The sequence below is a fragment of the Dermacentor silvarum genome, chromosome 8, assembly GCF_013339745.2.
Source record: "Dermacentor silvarum isolate Dsil-2018 chromosome 8, BIME_Dsil_1.4, whole genome shotgun sequence".
Taxonomy (NCBI): domain Eukaryota; kingdom Metazoa; phylum Arthropoda; class Arachnida; order Ixodida; family Ixodidae; genus Dermacentor; species Dermacentor silvarum.
This window is the reverse complement of record NC_051161.1, coordinates 7,046,171-7,066,723: the sequence shown is the minus strand read 5'-3', so window position 1 is coordinate 7,066,723 and position 20,553 is coordinate 7,046,171. Positions and strand designations below refer to the sequence as shown.

The 20,553-nt window shown below is 46.2% G+C and overlaps 1 protein-coding gene across 1 annotated transcript in view; it reads left to right on the top strand.

Annotated features, from left to right (window-relative positions):
- Nucleotides 1-15,751, top strand: part of LOC119460567 (ATP synthase subunit O, mitochondrial) — a 28,191-nt gene extending 12,440 nt beyond the window's left edge. The window contains exons 6-8 of the mRNA XM_037721509.2: nucleotides 5,056-5,168; nucleotides 8,861-8,947; nucleotides 15,503-15,751. Coding sequence (XP_037577437.1) covers nucleotides 5,056-5,168; nucleotides 8,861-8,947; nucleotides 15,503-15,616 — 314 coding nt within the window. The 3' untranslated portion in view covers nucleotides 15,617-15,751. The remainder of the gene's footprint in view (nucleotides 1-5,055; nucleotides 5,169-8,860; nucleotides 8,948-15,502) is intronic.
- The last annotated feature ends 4,802 nt before the right edge of the window (nucleotides 15,752-20,553 follow it).

Sequence of the window (20,553 nt, the reverse complement as noted above, 5' to 3'; positions counted from 1 at the left end):
TCGAATTATCTGATGGATAATTTTAGGATCGAAATAATGCAAGCTTGGGCCCATTGAAATGCATGGACCCCAGCTGTGACCTTCGGTTAGGATTGAATTAACATAAGTCTACTTTATTAAGGTGTAATTTAACATACTCCAAACTGCCGAATGGAGCAGCCATTTGTCTACATACAAAATTTTTATATCTGTTAATGCGTGCATATCAGTTATGGAAACGTCATACTCAGCACAGTCTACTAGTAGTACTGGCTTTTGAAAAAGATTGTGCAAAAAGAAGTTGCAGAACATGTTCTAAATGTTATTTTGCTTGTGCATACTCTCGTAAAGCATACATGCTCAAGCCGGTGGAACCCTAAAGATGGCCCCCGCTCTGCCGTGCATCTGTCACAGAAAGTGTGCGATGCTACCAAGCCTTCTCTCTTGTATGGAGCCCTATTCATACACATCTCATTCCTCCACTGTGCTGATGGGGTCAGCTTTCTTTTAGCTAGAACCAAACGAAGCCAAGCATAGCTTTCCTTGGTTTCATTGGTCTGTTGACTTCATTCGGCTTCACCCAAGAGCACTCATCAGAAAATTCCAGCTCTTTATGAAATTTGAGCACTAAGAAGCCAGCAGTTTAGCTGAAACAGTTATATATATGCCTGGCTCCCTTATACTGCAGTCAACGACCGATTTTGCGGACATGTCCGGTAATTCGGATGCCTTCGCAGCACCGCCACGTACCCCATAGAGTAAATTTATAAGAACGTCTGAAATTCCGCACGCAAGAAACCTTCGCCGTCCCGATTTTGCGGACTTTTTGCCATGACTGCAGGTCTGAACTGGCATTAATCGAAGCCACCACCTCTGTCATTTTGATTATCTCGCCTGCCTCGAGACCAGCGATTTTTCACGCAGATCCGCTGGCAGCTGTAGCCACCACTGTGGCAACACTAGGCCTAGCTACTGTGACGTTCGCTACCAAGCTTTTTGCTTTTAGGTGCCGTGTTTCTCATTAAAACAATTCCCTGCTCTTAGCAATGGCGCTGACTCCGTCTTTGTAATCCTCATCCTTTCGAAGCTGGGAAGGCATAGCGCGATGCATAATGTTGGTACCTGAAAGCCAGCTTTGCCTCAATACAGCCATGTTATGCGGTGAAGCATACCATGAGTGGGAAGGGGGCACTTGTCATGGGACACGGAATGTATTCCTTAATTATACACTGTGTGCACCCGCCCTCTCCTATCATAGTACGAGCACCGATACTCCTAATAATTGTAGTGGCAGGCCTTCAGAGCTATTTCGGACGATACTGTGGTGATTTGTGCCCTTGGGAGTAGTAAATTTTCATTTTTTTTTCGGACGTTGACTATACGTAACACTCAGTACATACTGGCTTAGTGCTCATAAGTGCTTTGCTATTGCTGCATGTAAGATTACATTCTGGATGGTGAAGAGGCTCTTTGGAATCCTCTTTGAATGATTGTTTTAACTGCACACCGAAACCAATTCAGCCTGAGTGTTGCCTTCAGGCTGAGTTCAGATGTGTGTGCTAGACAAGCATGATTGCAGCGGGATATCCAAGGCTACCTGCACTAATTGCATGGCAGTCATTTCAGCCCGCACACAACGCTTTCCTTTAATGACTGCTTTTAATGACAATGTTGTGTGATTCAACTCTGATTATGAATGCTTTGTTGGGTGTCAAGTTTCATCGTCAATGAGTAGTACAATGGTGTCTATGCTTGTGTGAGACAATTTGACTATTTTGATGACTTGGCAGTTGCTGTTGCAAAATGAACTCGGTTTGCTACAACTGAGTTAACCCTTTGAGGGTCGAATTGTTTTGCCAAATGCGACCCCCCAGGGTCGATTTTTTTTATTGCTGATTTAAATTCTTCGAAAGAATCTATTTCGAAAAAATATGGTCGTAATTTTTTTAAAGTGACAGTAAAGTGAGGAAAAAATCGTTTGTGTTCTAAAATACACAATGTCTATTCGTGAATAAGAAGATAAGCGCGCTGAAAAATGGTTGTGTGCACGTCCGGAAACCGAAACAAGTGAGAAGCCTTCGTCTTATTGCCAACAAGGGGCTATAGAGCTTTTGTGGTCCCCAAAAAAGGAACCGCAAAAACGGCAGCGTCGTTTGTGTATATAGGCGGCTGCCTGGGAAGAGGTGTAATCGCGCCGCGGTGGGCGATAAACGATCGAGTAACAAGCGGTCACCCTTTGAGAGATTTGAAACCAGATAGCCATCAGTTTAGTGCAACAAGCGGAATCCGCCGCAGGAGAAAACCGTTGCCGCCGGTGCGCGCGCGCGCGCCCGGATGCGCAAGCGAGAGCTGACGCGCAAAAAACGGAGAGCCATTGGCGCAAGTAAAAATTCCACGTCTTCCCGTCGAGTGGAGTGGCAGCACATACCACGCGAAAGAAATGATAGAAAGAAGAGCGGTGTTTTGTGGAGGAGCGCACTTGCCGCCGCCGCGCGCGCGCGCCGGGATGCGCGAGCGGTAGCTGACGCGCCGTTGCCATAAAAAAAAAAAAAAGGCAGTGGCGCAAGTAAAAATTCCACGTGTTCCCGTCAAGTGGCAGCACAAACCAAGCGCAAGAAATAATCGAAAGAATCGTGCACTTCGCCGCCGCGCGTGCGCGTGCGCCCGGATACGCGAGCGATAGCCGACGCGCCGTTGCAAAAAAAAAAAAAAAAAAACGGAGAGGCATTGGCGCAAGTAAAAAATTCCACGTGTTTCCGTCGAGTGGCAGCACATGCCAAGCAAAAGAAATGGTCGAAAGAGGCGCGCTTTTTAAATGTACAAGCGATATCGTACATGTACACCATTGACCATTTTGAGGGTGTTCGCGGAGGTCGTACATGTACGATATTGACCCTGAAAGGGTTAAACGGGCACAGCCGCCAACATCAATAAGGTTGTCACCGAACACCATCAATTCTCATGTAAACTCCAGGTCTGTGTTAAAGGTTGCACCGCCATGTTTTGGACATTTAGAAAAATGCTTTTAAATTTATCTGCACCATCAGCTGTAACCTCCTTTTCCGAGTGTCTTGTCTGCTGTGACCATACTGATCGCTACTGATTGCACAGTGGGCCATTATTTGGTGCAGTGACTTCCTCGGTGTTTGTGCCGTATACCAACTATCATCAGTCCTAACTATCGTGCACTAAGGTTTAAAAATATGCAAATGCGAGGCAGTTGGACAGAACCAAGGTAATGTTGTTTGCCGTCGCTTGGAGATACTCAGAAAGAAACCCGCGAATACACGCAAAATTGCTGCGAGACTGGACGCTCGAGGCACTTTGCGTGTATTCGCGGGCATCTTTCACGCTCAGAAAAAAACACTTTCATGTAGTACATATTGAGCAACTAAAAGCTGTTTCAACGATTTGGAATGATCATCTGTCTCCACCATTGGAACGGCCACTCAAGTGTTCCTGTCCATGCAGTCCAAGTTGGCGAGAATGCTGCGCCACACGCTGTCGCCACACAATATTGCAATGGGTCGGCGGTTACTACGCTGTTAGGGTGCGGCGGCGCTTCATTTACGCATTGCCAATTGCTGATAACGCTTCTCAGTGATGTTTTATTTTTCGAACATCGTACTTTTTTTTTTTCGCTCGAAGTGACATAACGTAATTTTACGGATCCTGTGTGGCTGACCTGCAGTCGTAATGCTGAGACCATTGTCCGTGACCTTCGCAGAATGGTGGCATGCCGCAGCAGTTTTCGAAGGTTTTGCTTTCGGCCAACTAGAACGCTTCACTCTTGTGTGCAGAATACAGTTATGTCCCGCTGGTAGTAAAATATTTCACAAGCTCTCAGAATAAATTGCAGCTGCGCTTGCAGTTTCGAAGTGACAGGTGATCTGAACCGGGTTTCATTTTGAAAGAGCTATACAACTCTGCATTTTGTTCGTTAGATGGACGTTTCCAAACAGAAGTTTGCAGCTAGGTGCGGGAACGCTCTGCGAACAAAAATGACTGAAAATGTGGTTTTCGGACCAAAGTGCTGCCAAATTGTAACTGCTGACGCCAGGTTCAGTGCGGTGAATTTTTGAACGTTTTTAAGCGCAAGTCCATATATAACAAACTACTGATATAACAACCACTTGTTGCGGAACTATCGAGTAAGTTATAAACGGGTTCCACTGTAGTGTGTGTTGTACTACATTTATAAAAACTTGTTGGGGAACTGTATTCCATGCAGTGATTTCTTATTCTTGCATATGTTGTTAAAACATGCTTTGGAACCTTTTCAAAACAAAAAGAACACCACTGCTAACCGGCCAAAATATCAGGTGACCGCACTAAGCCAATCATGCATGGGCAATGGTGGGAGAACGAGGATGACAGCTAGATGAAACAATGGCGCTATGTTGATACTTTTTATCTAAGGACCTTACCTTAGAAGCGTTGCCTTTATGCACATCTGGCAACCTCTGCCTTGCTTATCCCTGTGTGTGTATATGTTTGTGCGGTGTTTTTTAACATGCGATGGATTAACAGTGGGTTCCCATGATAGCAAAAGGTTTGGGAACCCGTGGGTATTTTGAGATAACCTATAGAGTAACGTGACATGTGGCAGATGCCGACCAAAAATTTATTACGGACTTAATGTGCTTGCTCATGTAGGGAGTGAAAGCATTTTAAATACTTTTTTGCTTTGATTGCTTTTTGTCTCATTTTATTGTGATTCTTTCTGACTTTGCAATATTTCTTCAGGCTCTCAACGTTTACACGGTGAGTAATGGGTGGTAGCACAGTTGCTTGCAGTCAGCTGCTCGTCCTTCATAGGTGTACCCGTCATAGTGGCTCAACAGCTGTGTTCTGCAGCTGAGCTGAAGTTCGCGATTTTGGCTTCTGGCTGTAACAGTCACATTCCTATGGACAATAAGCTCTGTACAGCACTTTCATTGCACATTGTAGAAACCCAGCTGGTCAAAGTACTAATATGGAGTCCTGCATTACAGTGTCTCCTCATTTGCTTATTCGATGTTAAAGACAGCCTTCTGCTGATGTGTGTTAATTTGCTGTCTATCACCACCTGTGCAGGTGCCCTGGCTGAGAATGGCCGGTCACGCTATGTGAAGTCGGTGATTGGTGCTTTTTCACGCATCATGGGTGCCGTGCGAGGGGAGGTACCATGTGAGGTGGTCACTGCCAAGGTGAGGATATTCTTGGCTGGCTTGCCTATGAAAGGGGGATGTGGGGCTTGAAAGGTTAACTTTTCAACTGACATGCTGATTTTACAAAAATTTAGCAGGACGTCTTGTCTTGTAGTTATTAGAACATGTAGTAATTTCATTATCCGAGCACAAATGGAACCGAAGTTATACTACAGATCTCATTGAGCAATTGAGTGTCACCTTAGGAAAACTCTCTTCAAAAATCGAAATAGGTAACATTTTTCTGGATAAATTTCTTGTGGACTCTACATTACAGGATAATGGAGCCACTTGAAATGTTATGCCTTTTTCTGTAGAAACCACAACACTTGAATCAAACGAAGTTTTTGTTTTCTGTTGTTACTGTGATCCAGAAATCTATACCATTTTCTTGATAGAAGTAAATTAGAAATGCAAGACGTCCATAGTTCTGTTCAAGTTTTCAGCCTATAAACAATCTTGCAAACAGTTTTCGTCATTGCAGTTTCTAAACAATAGTTTTCCTAAAAGTGACAGTTGACTAAAAAGTGCAAACTGAGAAAGATGAATTCAAAGATTTCAAAACATGCCATTTAATTCTACAGGCAATTGGGCTCAATAGAGTGCTAATATGCATATGCTGCATATAGTAGTAGGTTAGGCCCTCTCCTTGAACTCTTATGTGGCTCAGCGGCAATTGCTTCTGTTTTGTGGTGCTTTATTGCATTGAAGACCGTGGCGGGCATAGTCAGCGATATCACCGACTATCTGTCGATGACACTTGAAATATTGGAAAAATCTGGACTAATACGTAGATTAGCAGTGCCAACGGTAATGAAAACGAGGCTAGGCACAAGAAGCTCGCTGGTGGGAAAAATGGAATGCCACATGTTCCATTTCCACCAAGCCAAGTTTCAGTTTTGCTGTCAGTCCGGACTCGCCATGGTCAGAAATGTAAATATTCTCAACATAAGGTCACTCATCACTAGAAAGGGCAAAAGACAAACCTAACGAGTGAATTGACTTCACTTTGGGCTCCTTGCCTGCTCTGTGGCCCACATCTTGAAAATGACGTCTGTAGGCACTTTCGACGGGAAACGTGTAATAACTACCGACTGCTATGTAAAAAAAAGCTAACTTTTTTCTTTTCTGTCGAGCAGAATACCAAGCTTGGTGAGGAGCTTCTTTACATGTTTAGGAATCCAAAATAAACAAAATTAGTATATGCATGTTTCTGGCGAAAATCGCGATGTTAGCCCCGCATCCCCCATTAAACTTGTTTCATTGTGTGTTGCACCATGCTTTTGCTGCAACAATTGTTGCTGCTGGTTTGTTTTGAGATTGTTGAATGGATAGTTAGTCTGCCCTTCCTCTACACAATGGAACATTGTTAATTCGAACTCCAAAGGGACCGGAAAATTATTTGAATAAAATGGAGTTCAACAAAAAGAGCCCTTTTCAATATTGTACTCAATAATGTGTATGGTAAAGTGCACAGTAAGTTGCTGACTGATAATTTGGTTTTGGTGGGGACCATATAAAAGTCAAAATTAATGGGGTCTTATTAAATTTGCAAGAAAATAAGTTGTTATTCCACAAGCAGCCAGAAAAGCTGGTCAGTGTGTTGCTGCATGCACCTACGCTTGCATGTGACCTGATCAGTCGGTTTGTCTACCATTGCATGGCTGTCGCTACAGACATATGAAAGTATGGTCTCCAAATGCACCTAATCTACATCACCAGCAATGCTGAGACTACCTGTGCCCAATAGCTGTATGATCACAGGTTTCTGGTCCATCATTTCCCTCACATAATCGCTGCCCTCTTCAACAAAAAATATCATTGATCAATAAACATGCTGCTTTTGCTTTTTCGTTTCTGGTTTTCAAGTTTTCTCCACTGCTGGTGTGTTGATGCATTGCCGCATGAAATATCTTAGCCATGTGCGCGTTTCAGCTAGTGTACGATGATGGTGACGGGCTAGTACTGCTAGGCTTTGCTTTGAACTTTAACATAGAAGCAGACGTCCAGGCATCGTGTCCTAACTTGGAAGGCAAAGTCACCGACAGTGTGCGAGTAGGTGATGGCAGGGATGATAATGAGCCCACTTGTATGCCTGCTTCAGCAACGGTTATTGAGTCCCTGAACGTCGTCTGCAGCTTTGTTGAGTGTAGCGATGATGACTGAGATGGTGCGCATGATTACAGTAGAACCCCGCTGTTACGTTCCCAGGTGCTGCGTTTTCCCGGCTGTTACGTTCATTTCGGCCCGTCCCAGCACAGCTCCCATAGAACCCAATGCATTGGTAACCCCGCTGTTACGTTGCGAACTGCCACCCCGCGCCGGCCCGAGCAGCCATTTTGACTTTTCATGTCGCTTGGCTTGGTTGCTTAACGATAGCATTGACCGGCCAAAGTGCCGGGGGTGACGCTTATGACGTATTTTCGGTTTCCACCAGCAAAAATATGGCCCTTGAGATCCGTATTTGCTATCTAAAGATGGTGTCTATGACGCGTTGCGGCCCTAAAATTGGTTTTGGCTGATAGATGTTGCGTATAAAGTCCAAGGGCGATAACGCCGCTCGCCGTATGCTGTATGTGCGAGTGAAAGCGTGCGAGGGGAGCCGACGACCGCGTCTAAATCTCGCGAAAGAAAGAAAAGCAGGGAGGAAGCGCGCCTTCTTCCGTTGCGCTTGAGGCACCAGCGAGGGGGGGAGGGATAGCGGCATCAACTGCTTACTGCGCGGCGTGCACGGTTGCGCGGGCTGTATCTTGAAAGCGATCTACGTTGGCGGCAGAGTCTACGCAGTGTAGAGGCGTCGGGGGCTCGTAGCTTTGTGTGTGCTGTGTGTGCTCGGCGCTCAGTTTGCGTTGAAGTGATAGAAAACAGCACGAAGGTCACTTCGCTCGCTTCTGCAGCGGCGCTTAAATTCCTCACGCCAGCGTTTGACAGTGCGTGTCCGCGCTCATCGAGTGTGATGTGTTCATGTTTGCCTGTGGCCGCTGACTTGCCTGTGGCCGCTGACACCATGCTTGTTAATATAGTTAATAGGACGAATGTTTACACGTTTATGCAGACGATATAAACTACTATTTTTACTTTGTATAGCTGTCTACTAATTTTCTATTGCAATCGATACTTTGGCTGCCGGGCGAAACTACTTTTTTTCACACGTAAGAATTAAAATAATATTGAGTGCAGTTCGGAACTACTCCATTTCTTAATTTTTCCTGGTTCCCGGCTCTTACGTTTCTCGGCTCTTATGTTTTTTTTTTTTTTTACGGTCCCGTGAAAAACGTATCAGCAGGGTTCTACTGTAGTGGACTACCCTTCTTGATGCAGTGAACTACCGTACCAAGCTATCCTGTGTCAATGACTACTTCAAGTAGTCCTGCTACACGGAAAATAAATGTGACATGCTTGTATCGCACAGTTCTTCCTCCCCCCCCCCCCCCCCTTTCTTTTTTGTTCTTCTTTTCAGGTATATAATTCGAAAATATGCAAAATTTGAAGATATGTTGTAGTCCAGTGGACTATGAATTAACTAGGTTTTTCAAGGAACATTACGATTTAAATAATTCCGGAGAGCGATTTGAGCTCTTTGCATTTCAACAAGCTCGCCGACATAATGGATCCTCTTTCTGTCTCCTTGAAGTGTGGTTGTGTACTTCCCCCCAAGTGTGCCCTCCACATGTGGAACTTTGTTCTTTCAGCCCTTGGATGCTGCCATGGAGAAGGAGCTTGAGTCAGCACTGAAGGCATTCCTCAAAAAAGGAGAGGTGCTTGTGCTTACCAAGAAGGTAATAGTACTGCTCCCATCCTTTGTTGTCATGCGCTGTGCGGTTTTCCATCACATGGGAGTCTTGGTGCAACTGGGAAAAGCAGATTCCAAATAGGTTTTTGGCCTTTTGGAATTGCATCTTACTTTAGCAGTTTCACGTGTGCAAGTCTGCGCAACATATCACCTCTGCAGTCTAATGCCGTGAGAGAGGAACACAAAAACACTCGCATACTACTCCGATTTAGGGGCACAATGACGAGTTCCTAATGGTTGCAAATGAATCCAGAGCCTTTTGCTGCAGAATCCCTCACCACACTCAATGCCGCTTTGAGACATAAAACTGCGTGAAAGCATTGCACTTTCTTGTGAACTTGGCTTCCTACTTGTTTTTATTGCACTCCAAGTGCATTTCTGCCATTGCTGTACGCTGTAAGTGCCAGTGAAAGCTTGCGAGGGTCATCCGACGATCGCGGCTCAACTCGCACATACGTGCAGTGACCTTCGTGCTGTCTCTTGCTTCAACCGGGCGCGCACTTTCTCCACGCCCATGCCGTAAGCTGCAGCTACAGGAGGGTTCTACTCCTGTAGCTGCAGCTTACGGCATGGGCGTGGAGAAAGTGCGCGCCCGGTTGAAGCAAGAGACAGCACGAAGGTCACTGCTGCTGCAGCGCTTCTCACTCCAGCATTTTCACAGTGAGTTTCCGCCGTCATCGAGTGAGATGTGTTCATGTTTACCTGTGCGTGCGACACCGTGCTTGTTAATTTAGTTAGTAAGCGAATGTTTGCAAGTTTATACGGCTGATAAAACTAATATACTTACTTTGTATAGCTGTCTACTAATTTGCTATCGCAAACGATGCGTTGCCTTTCGGGTCAAAATGCGACTTTTTTTCTTTTTTCCCTAGCTAATGTAGCTTGAGCAATAACTTCAGTGTGATGAGTCGTCTTTGCTAATTACATGCGAGGATGTCCCAATTTTAATTTGCTTCACTGTGATCTGGCCATTAAATGGTCACAGAGCCCTTACTTAATTTGGCTGCTTCAGTTTGGTGCCTATTACTCTCTGTGCTACTGAGTGTCACATGAATAGAATACATGGAACACAGCAGAAGCTAGGGCAAAAACCAGCAAAAGGTGCAGTGATGTTTGTTTTGCTGCTTTTGTGTATGAAAAGGATGTTTTTGGCTGCAGGTGGATTTAGTGTAAATCAGAATGTAGGTCAGCCCCTTCCTTTTAGATAAGAATGGAAAAGTGCTAAGAACTTCATCATCGAACATGTTAGAACACATTGTTATGCCAGTTTGAACATTCACTGTTTGAGACAGAAGCCACACATGCAACTTTTGAAATTCTTGTTGCCATTTGTTGCGTTCAACATACCATGGCCTGTCATTGTCAGTTACGTCCAGAGCATTTCAGATGCAGTGCTTCTTGTGGGCTTGTCCGATTGTCATAGAGCAGTGAGCAGCACGTACAGGGAACACAAGATGTACGGAAATGATTACTATTCGCCTGCCCATAGGCATCCTCGTACTCTCGCTGGTCATCCACTTGGCCTCACAAGACGTCCTTAATAAATTCAGTAAAACCCCGCTGATGTGTTTTTCATGGTTTCTGTGAAGAAAAACATGAGCCGGGAAACGCAAGAGCTGAAAAACGGGAAACGGGAAAGACAGCTATAAATGTAAGGATAGCAGTTTTATCCTCCGTATAAACTTGTAAACATTTGCTTATTAACTATATTAACAAGCATGGTCTCGGCGCACACAGGCAAACATAAACACTTCCCACTCGGGCGCAAACACTCGCTGTCAAAAGTTTGTGTGAGGAAGCGCGGCAGCAGCAGCGATCGATGTGACCTTCGTGCTGTCTATCGCTTCAGCACAAACTGAGTGCCGAGAACACCCAGCATGCACAAAGCTACAAGCTGCCAACACACCTACGCTGCCTAGACTCTGCCCCCATACGCAGATCGCTTTCAAGATACGACCTGCGCAGTGCGCAGTTGATGCCAGAGTGCAGCGGCGCCCCCTATCCTCCCTCCTGGTGCCTCGAGTGTGACTGAAGAAGGCGTGCTCGAGGCACGTCATAGGTATCAACCCTGGCACTTTAGGTGGCCAGTCCCATCGTCACGCCACCCAAAGCGACATGAAGCCACTCGGGTCAGCGCGGCGGGGCAGTTCGCAACACACAATGCGGGAACGGTCCCACAGTTGCGACGCAACAGCGAGGTTACCAATCAGGGTTCGCACAGCCCCTTGAAATCCTTGAATATCCTTGATATTGACAGTATAAGTTCAAGGGCCCTTGAAGCTACTTGAATACCCGTGGGCTCCTTGTAATCCTTGAAAATCCCGTGGGATTTGTTCCGCTAGAGGAAATTCACGATGTACCTCCGCAAGTCATGCTGATATTTAAGGCCCTTTCGCTTACGAATGCCCATGAAAACAAGCTGTGTTGACTTAAGGGCAACATCAGGAAGTTTCGGTTTTAAATCTCGCAGCCCCTACGTCGTCTGGCAACAAATATGCATTGGAAATCTAATCTAATGCGAGACATATCGCTCGCTCGGCTTGCGTATAGTGCCTAGAATATACTCTAGTGTGCCGTCCACCGAGAGTCTCCAACGCGGGACGGTGGCGCGGGCTGTGATGCCTGCCGCCGCGGGCCACCAGACGGCGATGCCTGTCGGCACCATGCTAAATCCTGCGGTGTTCGACTCGCGTTCGTTTGCGATGCGTTGATTGCTACGCGTCGATTGCAATGCTTAGTTCATTTCTCGCCTTGCTGCCGCTTTCGTTGCAGTCTTTTCTTATTGTGAGTGGGTTTTTTGCATCTATGTGTGCACTCGTCTGTCTAAAGAAACTTTGAACAGGTCGCGAAACCGCGATTTCCCAGAGACGCGGAAAGAAACGGCTCATCTCATTACCCAGCGCGTCCGCAGACCCCGAACGTATTGCGGATTGGGACAAGAACATAAGAGGCAGATCGCCGGGCACATGGGAGACTCGCCTCGTGTCTTGCCTGAAGTCCGCCCATGTCTCAGCATGGTCCGGCACAGTCTCGAAGTGCAGCGCACCAAGCGGCCGGCGGCGGCAGGCATCACACTCGGTGCTACCGCGACACCCGCTCTCGGCACACTAGTATGTGTCTTTTAGGTACTATAGTCGGGCCGTTTGTCGGCCTCGTGCGCGCCATTTCAGTGAAGTTTGCGTTGTGTGTTTACTTTGACAAGATGCCAGGCGGGAAGTGCAAGTTTCAGCCTGCGTGGCTGCAACATACGGACTATCGTCACTGGGTGAGACCGGAACCAAGCGATCCTTATCGAGCAATGTGCGCATTATGTCAGAAGACGGTCGACATTGCAGCGATGGGGGAATCTGCCTTGAAGAGCCACCAGAAAGGCGAAAGGCGACGAAGTTTCCGTCGAACAGCCAAAGAAAAAGAAGCGGAGATAACAGCTCTTGAAAGAGAAATTAATGCGAAAATAGGGCTCCTTTCCTAAGTCATGTGAGGAAATAAAATTACGCTAACACTCCTTGAATTCTGCCTTTTTGCATCCTTGAAATCCTTGAAATGTCCTTGAATTTCCAGCCAAATATTGTGTACAAACCCTGACCAATGCATTGGGTCCTATGGGAGCTATGCCAGGACTGGTGGAGAATGACGTAACAGCCAGGAAAACGCAGCACCCGGGAACGTAACAGTGGGGTTCTACTGTAGCTCTGTTAATTACTTGCACATCTCCGATCACATTGACCTCTTGCTTGCACAGCGAACTTGTCCCAGCGTGTTTTTTTTTTCTGCATGCCAGTTCAATTACAAGTTGCAGAGAGTTGACCTGGTTTTGATTCAGGAAGTGACTTACACAAGCTAATTCAAATAATTTGCCATGATTTAGTTACTGTTACCAGAAAATATCATCTGTAGTGCTCGCAATTAAATGCCTCCACCTCGTTCTTGCATTTCGGATTCTTAAATTTCAGTGTATCCTTCACGACAGCCGGAGCAGTAGTCTAGCAGACGACACAGTGCAGAAAGCACACGCCGCAGCGCATGGCTTTGGAAAATCTGAGGCTGCGCAGGAGAAAAATGTGGGAGGGGACTTTCTTTTTTTCTTTTTTTGAGTTGCGGAGGTAATGACGCATCAGGCTTTGTGAGTGCATGCTACACCCAGGCATGTGTCTCCTAGCAACAATGCGTATCTATTCCTTCTTTCTGCACGTACCTCTCCTTTTTGTGCTTCTTTCTTCTGTTGTTACGCACGTGGAGAAATGGCAGTTTAGGCTCACGGGGATGCCACACCACCTGCCCTTTCTGGACGGTGTCTTTAGATGCGCTCGCGTTTCAGAATAGTTCAGTTGTCCGCCTCAAGCGAGGCAATTGCGATGTCCGCGGCAAAGGATGCAAGGAAAAAAAATACATTGTGCTTTGGAGCTTCCTCCTTGTCAGTGGTTTTGTAGTTGTCTTGGTTTCTTTTGCTAGTGCCACTGTTTCTATATGGTGCTTCGCTGGTGTGTGGCGGCAGAATCTATGCAAGAGCGTGAGCCGAGAGCCAAAACTGACATTTTCATAGACGGCCCATACAGCGACAGTTGATGCAGTGACGGGTTGATGGGCAGAACGGTTCATTTTGGGGCATTCACTATAAAGACTTTTTAGAATAGCGAACAATTTACTGCAGGCTCATGAAGTTTGTTATATCGATAGTCAAACCTCGATATAACGAAGTTGCACTTGCAGCCAAAAACTTCGTTATATCCAGAATTTTGTTATATCGAGGTTTCATTAATTCAATAGAACTAAGATGGGGAAATAAAAATAGTTTGTTACATTGTGAATTTCGTTAAATCGAGGTTCGTTATATTGAGGTTTGACTGTATTTCACTAATCAAAAAAAAATCTGACAGAACCCATTCTTGTAATGCTGTTGACGTTAAATACAATTGGCAATCAAGCAATATAGCAATCCACTGTATTGCTGAACATGCCTTTCGTAACAATCTGTAGTGGCAATTTCGAGATTTCTATTATTCATTACCAATTGCACTTTGGAGGAGTCGGCGTTGCGCTGCTGAGCACGAGGTCGCGGGATCGAGTCCCGGCCCTTGTGGCCGCATTTCGATGGAGGCGAAATGCAAAAATGCCCATGTGCTTGCGTTGTAGTGCACGTTAAAGAACCCCAGGTGGTCAAAATTAATCCTGAGCCCTCCACTACGGCGTGCCTCATAATCAGAACTGGTTTTGGCACGTAAAACCCCAGAAAGAATGTTTTTTTAGCTGGGCAGCTGATGGGGCTCTCTGAGGTGGCAGCCCTAACTGCAAGGGAGGCTCTGTAACCAGTTTTATATATAGTCGTGATTGACATAGCTGGGGCGACATGCAGCTTTTGTATTTTGTATCTAGTGGCCTTGCGCACCTTCGGATGCCACAAAGAAAGCTTCACTAAACGCGGCCTCCCAGCTGCAGCCAGTTTTGTCACTGTAGAATTGGGCTTCAGCATATCTCACTGTTTCGGTGACCTGTTTCAGTCAGTATTTTGTGGTTCCTTGAACCAAAAGAGGCAGAAGATCCTGATCTGCTAAGCACACTACAAAAACCAGTTCCAAACACCATCATGCAGGAGTTTGGAATTCAGACCGTTGTGCGAAATTGAATGCCTCGGCATCTGCGATTTCCAAGGCTGCTGGTGCTTTACCTCACCAGTGTCCATTTCACCCCGCAGACAGATTTGCAGGGCTGTGTCATCTAGCGTCTTCAGAAGTTTTAAAATTTATAGTTCAAACAAAAGGGGGGGCAGTGCATATCACCATCAAATCAAATAATCACCAGTGCATTAAATAATCACCTAATCTGCTTGATTTAATCAGCTATGCTATCTCGTTTAGTGTGATGGTCCCATCTGGTAGCAGAGAACGATACCACTGAGCCTATACTGTGCTCTCCAAAATGAGCAATGTGACAGATTTGCACCAGGTGCTCTGAGTCATGTCAGCATAAAGGTTGAGTGCAATGATGGTTGGAAATGTGGATATGTTATAGCTTAGAGTGTGCTAACAGTGACTGAAAGAGGGAAGCAGTGGCAGCATTGACAACTTCTCGGAGCATACTTGCGAGATGGCCTCTTTAACCCCGCAAAGTTCAGGCATAAAATAAAAAGTAAGTTGTTCACATTTATTTCTCACCATGGAGAGTATATTGGTACGAAGAAAACAGTGAGTGATACTTAAAATTTATTAATGCAGTAATTAACAATTAATTTGCTGAGCTGTCCATTACTGAAATATCCCTTCAGTATATCAAAAACACTAGTATGGGCTCTACATTGGGTTTCCAGTGCTGAATCAGTTTCTGTCCGTCAAATTCCGCGTATCAAGTCATATGTAGGGCTTTGGGGGGTTAATACCAGATGTATTCCACACCCTTCATAACAGGTGTTTCGCAGTCCCTTTATGGAGAGCAGCTAGGCAGACTTGAGGGCTCTCCAAATCTTCCATCTCATGTGCATCTCATGTGAAAGTCATCCAGTTGTAGTCAGGTAGCAGTGTGTGTGACATGAAATTCTCCTTTGCAGGTGGACCCCAGCATCATGGGTGGAATGCTTGTCAGCATAGGTGACAAGTTTGTCGACATGTCCATTGCGACTAAGGTCAATACTTACACTGGCCTCCTGAAGCAGGCAGTCTGAACTATAGGTTTAGTTTTTGTCCACATTTTGTGCCTGTTCGTTGAAAAGAAGTTCCAAGACAACGTGGAAGCTTCTACCTGATGCTGTCGCTAACAGTGTTAAAAAGAGTAGGGTGAATACAAAACTGGGAATGACTGCCTGAAGCATCATTGCTTGAGTTTCTCATAAAATGTATTTATTGTTTAGTACATTTTTGTGTACTGTGCTTAACAGTAGCCTATAAAGTATGCATTTTTGTGTTACTTGTACAGAAAATAATAGTGAGTACCTGAAATTGTGTTTTGTTGAGAAACATATAGTACTTCTTTTACAGCAAAATTTGTGTGGCCATATTGTATGGTCGTGGTAGCGAACAGGTGCTGCTCTGGAGGTTAGGGTATACTGATGCACTGCCACAAACAAGTGGCCTTGTTGTTTGTGTACAATGTCTTGACAAAGGATGAAGTACTTGCACCGTGAAATGGACACTGTTTATTGATTGCACAAGCAGCACATAGTGTACAATACTGCAGCAAATAATGCAAGTTACATCTGCCTGGAAAGGGGCCACAAGACTTCTGTCTGAAGCAGACTCTGGAAAGTAATTCATTAGGTGGAATCTGAGTGCACTAAAATGTGTCATTACTGTCTGTCAGCTGCATATACTGTCCCAGACATTACAAAGTCACTCAACAACTTAAATGGAGAATATCATCCCTTCCTACCCCACTCAGCCAACCTTGAAGTTCCCTACAGAAGTCCCTCGCTTTGTCACCAGACAATACAATTTTGCCCTCAACCCCTTGCATGCTGAAGTTTAGGTGATTGAGCTGCCTACACATGTCGCACAGATAGGCAAGCTTAATGATGCATGAACAGTCTTTGAAAAGCTCTCCCAGCCCCTCGTCTTCTGCTAGATAAATCCCTACTTCCTCATGGAGACCAAAACCCGGAGCAGCACTTTTCATGCGACAGCAAACACATCTCCGTGTGTAAGAGCATGTGCTGGTATTCTGTTCCCATCCCTTCTCAAAGCACTTCGAAAAAGCAACTGGCCTTAGGCCTTGCTTTGATGCTTTTGACAACATGTTGCATCATGCTCGCTAGCTCTTGGCTTAGTTCCTTTACTGCCAAAGCCTCCCTGTGAAGCATACAATGTAGAAATACGACTGAACTGTTCACTTGCTTGATAAGGCCTAGCAAACCTGCCAATTATTGCAGAAGCATCAACAGTGCACACATTCCAAGTCCATGCAGAACAACAGCAAGAAAAAAAAAGAGCGGGGAAACCATTTTTGATAATTATCCGCCATGGCTGTGGGAGGCAAGCGAGGTATCTACCGGTAAAATACTTACAGGCGTGCTCCCAGCCTGGTGCTCGGCCATTATGGGACCTCAACGCTTGGAAAGCAGTGTTTGTCTCCAACCGGAAGGCGTTCCCACCTCAATAGGTGCATTTGGGGCGCCACATGGGTAATCGCCGCCATGGGAGCGGCCCAAACAAATTTTTTTCTGCTTATGAGGGTTTCGATAAGACTTTAGGGCGCAGGCTTCTTTCTGATGCCTATAACCCCTGAAGGAAGCTGAGTGCCAGGCTGGGGTGCACTTGTGCCCCAGTGAGTGCCCGGCAACGGTGGAAATTGAACCCAACACCTCCCGCAACCAAAGTGGGCACTGCACAACTAGACCACAGTATGAGCCCCACCGGAAGTATGATCGTATCCAAAGACGGTCGCAGACGCTACACGCCACATCAAATATGTCTTTGACGGAGTGCTTTTCACAACTCTTCATGTATAGTATTTTCTTGTGCGCGCCTTATAAGAGATCCATTTCACTGTCACTTTTTAAAACCCCTTAGGAATGCTAGGGGCGTCGTAATCTTCTTTATTCATCTAATTTCGAAGTAGCAACTACAATCTCTTCAGGTACAATGCCGAGAGTTCCTAGGGCCAGACCATTCTTTAGAGGGCACTGTGCTCACTCGGCTTAAAGAGCCTGCACATCTTCGGTCGACATCGGAGACCCTGGCGCATTTCGTATTCCAATAAGGCAGACCTTCAGATTTGCACAAGTATTTTGATGCCTAATCTACAAATTTATGGGTAAACGAAAAAAATTTTGTCACTTTAGTCTAAGAGGGTGAAGGCGAAAGCCTGCGCGTTCAAGAGGCATTCATTAAATTATTTGTCATTCTCATTCGAATGCGTTGTTCCTTGTTATTACTTTATTCTGACCAAAGGTCGTGGGTTCAAATACCTTAATTGACGCTACCCTAATTGTCTTAATTAACTGCGCCTTGATTCATCCTACGCCAAAGTGGGTGGGTTCGACTTCCAGCGAAGATCGTGGGTTCGAGTGCCTGAATTAACTATCTTAATACGATGACGACGTTGACCCGTGCACCATCAGAATTGTTGCACGAGTGTTGCTTGCTCAGATGACGGCGGCGACTCGCACACCATCAGAATTGTTGCGGGAGCGTTTGCATATAGCTAAGACACGATGCCAAGTCGGTGTAGTAAGGGAATTGCTACACCGAGTCTTGTACGATTTCACTTCGACGACACGGGTTTTCGCTCAAGAACGTTAAAGATTGACTGAACGATGAGACATATAAGGCTTTCGCCTTAAAAAATAACGAGCCATTCCACCCTGAAGGTGGATGACCAGCGAAGCTGTTTAGCGCACGATACAGAGGTGAAAGAATTTGGAACGAAGTTACAAATGTATTGTCCTGATCGGTGGTCATTGTGACTATAAGTACACACCCACATTCGCGTATCACCTCTATTATTAAATCTGTTTGCCGCGTAAGACGTTGAATGGCTCATACCCCTGTAAACGCGGCCTCCCCATTACGACCACAGAAAAGTTAAATTCTCCGTTGGAATGATGAGCGGCAACCGAGCCAGCTGTGAAGACTACAAGCGCGGCAACAGTGGTACAAGCGCGGTTGCGTCGAGGGGATCCAACGAGCACCTGAACGTCACGTGTGCCATGCTCTCTAAACTGCGCATGTGCAAAAAAAAAAAAAAAAAAAACTGCACATAGGGACTTCTCTTCCTTGAAGATTTGCCTGTCTAGGTGCTACTGAGGAGTTGAGTTGCCTGTTTTGCTCTGTTCATCCGTAGCGGAGCTCGCAGCCCGCGAAGTCGTGTTACAAGAGAAAATTTGGGGGCTTTTGCTTCTTGAATATCTGACTTTGCCTAGGTGCTACGTCGGAGAACTTCTTTTGCTCGTTTTGTATGCGTTTGTCCCTAACGTTGGCTTCCGAGACTTGAGGTTTGTTTACGCGATGCTGGCTCTCCGCCGCCGGCGTTGGAACGGAGCGACCGCGCTGGCAAACAGGAAAAAAAAAAAAAGGAAAAACGTGATATCAAGAAAAAAAAATTTCTAGCCAGGGCGGGATTCGAACCAGCCTACGCGCGATCCCGAAGCGAGCGCCGTAACCACTCAGCCATACAGCCACTTTTTTTCTTTATTGCATGGAAATATTAGTAATATGCGAAAATTAGTCATACAGCCACGCTTCCGAGGCTGGCATTCATGCGAACCATATGATTGCGTTCGAGCGCCCTCGGCGAAAGAAACCACCTTGAAACGCGGTACGCGCGAGCGGCGCAGCGTGGAGCCAGCGGTCGAACGCTGTTATCTACTAGCATTTGGAGTGTTGCGACCCGGGGGACGGCGAGACGAGACCGCAAACGCACATGACAGCTAGCCTAGGGACAAACGCATACAAAACGACCAAAGGAAGTTCTCCGCGGTAGTACCTAGGCAAAGTCACATATTCAAGGAGCGACAACTTCTCAGTAGTACCTAGACACAGGCGAATCTTCAAGAAACAAGTCCCTATGCGCAGTTTTTAGGGGCGAAGCTCCTTATAGCGGCACCCGTTCGTCCCCGTCGTAGTAGGTAGCCACGTCTACTTTTATGAAAAAAAAAAAAAAATTCCGAAAGTTGTGTCCGTAGCGCGGAATCGAATCAAGGACCCCTCGCTTCCGAACGCGCGGCGCTAACCACTACGCCACGAAGCGCACATGGACACACGCACCACGATGACAATAAATACCCAACAATAACGAGAAACTGCGCGTTTCTAACGCGTTTGTGCTAGCGCTTTACGGCCCTTGTAAGAAGCTGGTGTAAGACGCTGTGGCCTCTCCGCCTTACCCCCGTATTCATAAACGCTCCTCGACTTGAACCTGACTTGCCACCGCCTTGGGCAGCGCGTTCGAAACGCGTTAAGGCGGTGGCAAGTCAAGTTCAAGTCGAGGAGCGTTTATGAATACGGGGGTTATACTCTCTCGGCAGCCATGTGATGGCGTCGGCAAACGCGGTGCACGTTCCGGCATGTGTAAACGAACTCCTGCGCTCTCTTGCGTTTTTACCTCCTACTCCCCCTATCCCCTACGACGCTGCGCCGTGCTCCCTTATGAGCTGCAGAATTAAGCGTCTCTTCCTTATGTATAATAAACACCTCCTCCATGTGTAAACGGCTGCGTAAGACGCTGTGGCCTCTCCCCCTTACTAGAGAGTACTGCACGTTTCTAACGCGTTTGTGCTAGCGTCCCCTTAAGCGGGAGATGGTGCAATTATAAAGAAGGGCGCTGTTATAAAATAGGAATGACGTCACATATGGCGCGTGTCATTGGTGGAAGTCAATCGTTCGATTTAGTGCGGCGAGACTGGGCGAATTACACGGAAGATTCATGGTTTACCGATGATTCCTTCCGGAGCTTCGCCCACTCATCATTCACCCCGTGGATATGCGGTGTTTTTCTTTTTTTTTTTTCACGCATGCACAGTTTAGAGGCCATGGCGAGCGTGAAGTTAAGGTCCAACGAGCGAGCTGTGGAAGACGGAAAACGCTCGAGCCATTGCTGATGATAGTTTTTCCGTGCGGACGCCATGGCCTAGCCATTGACAGCTTCGCTGTAATATTCGCGACCCGC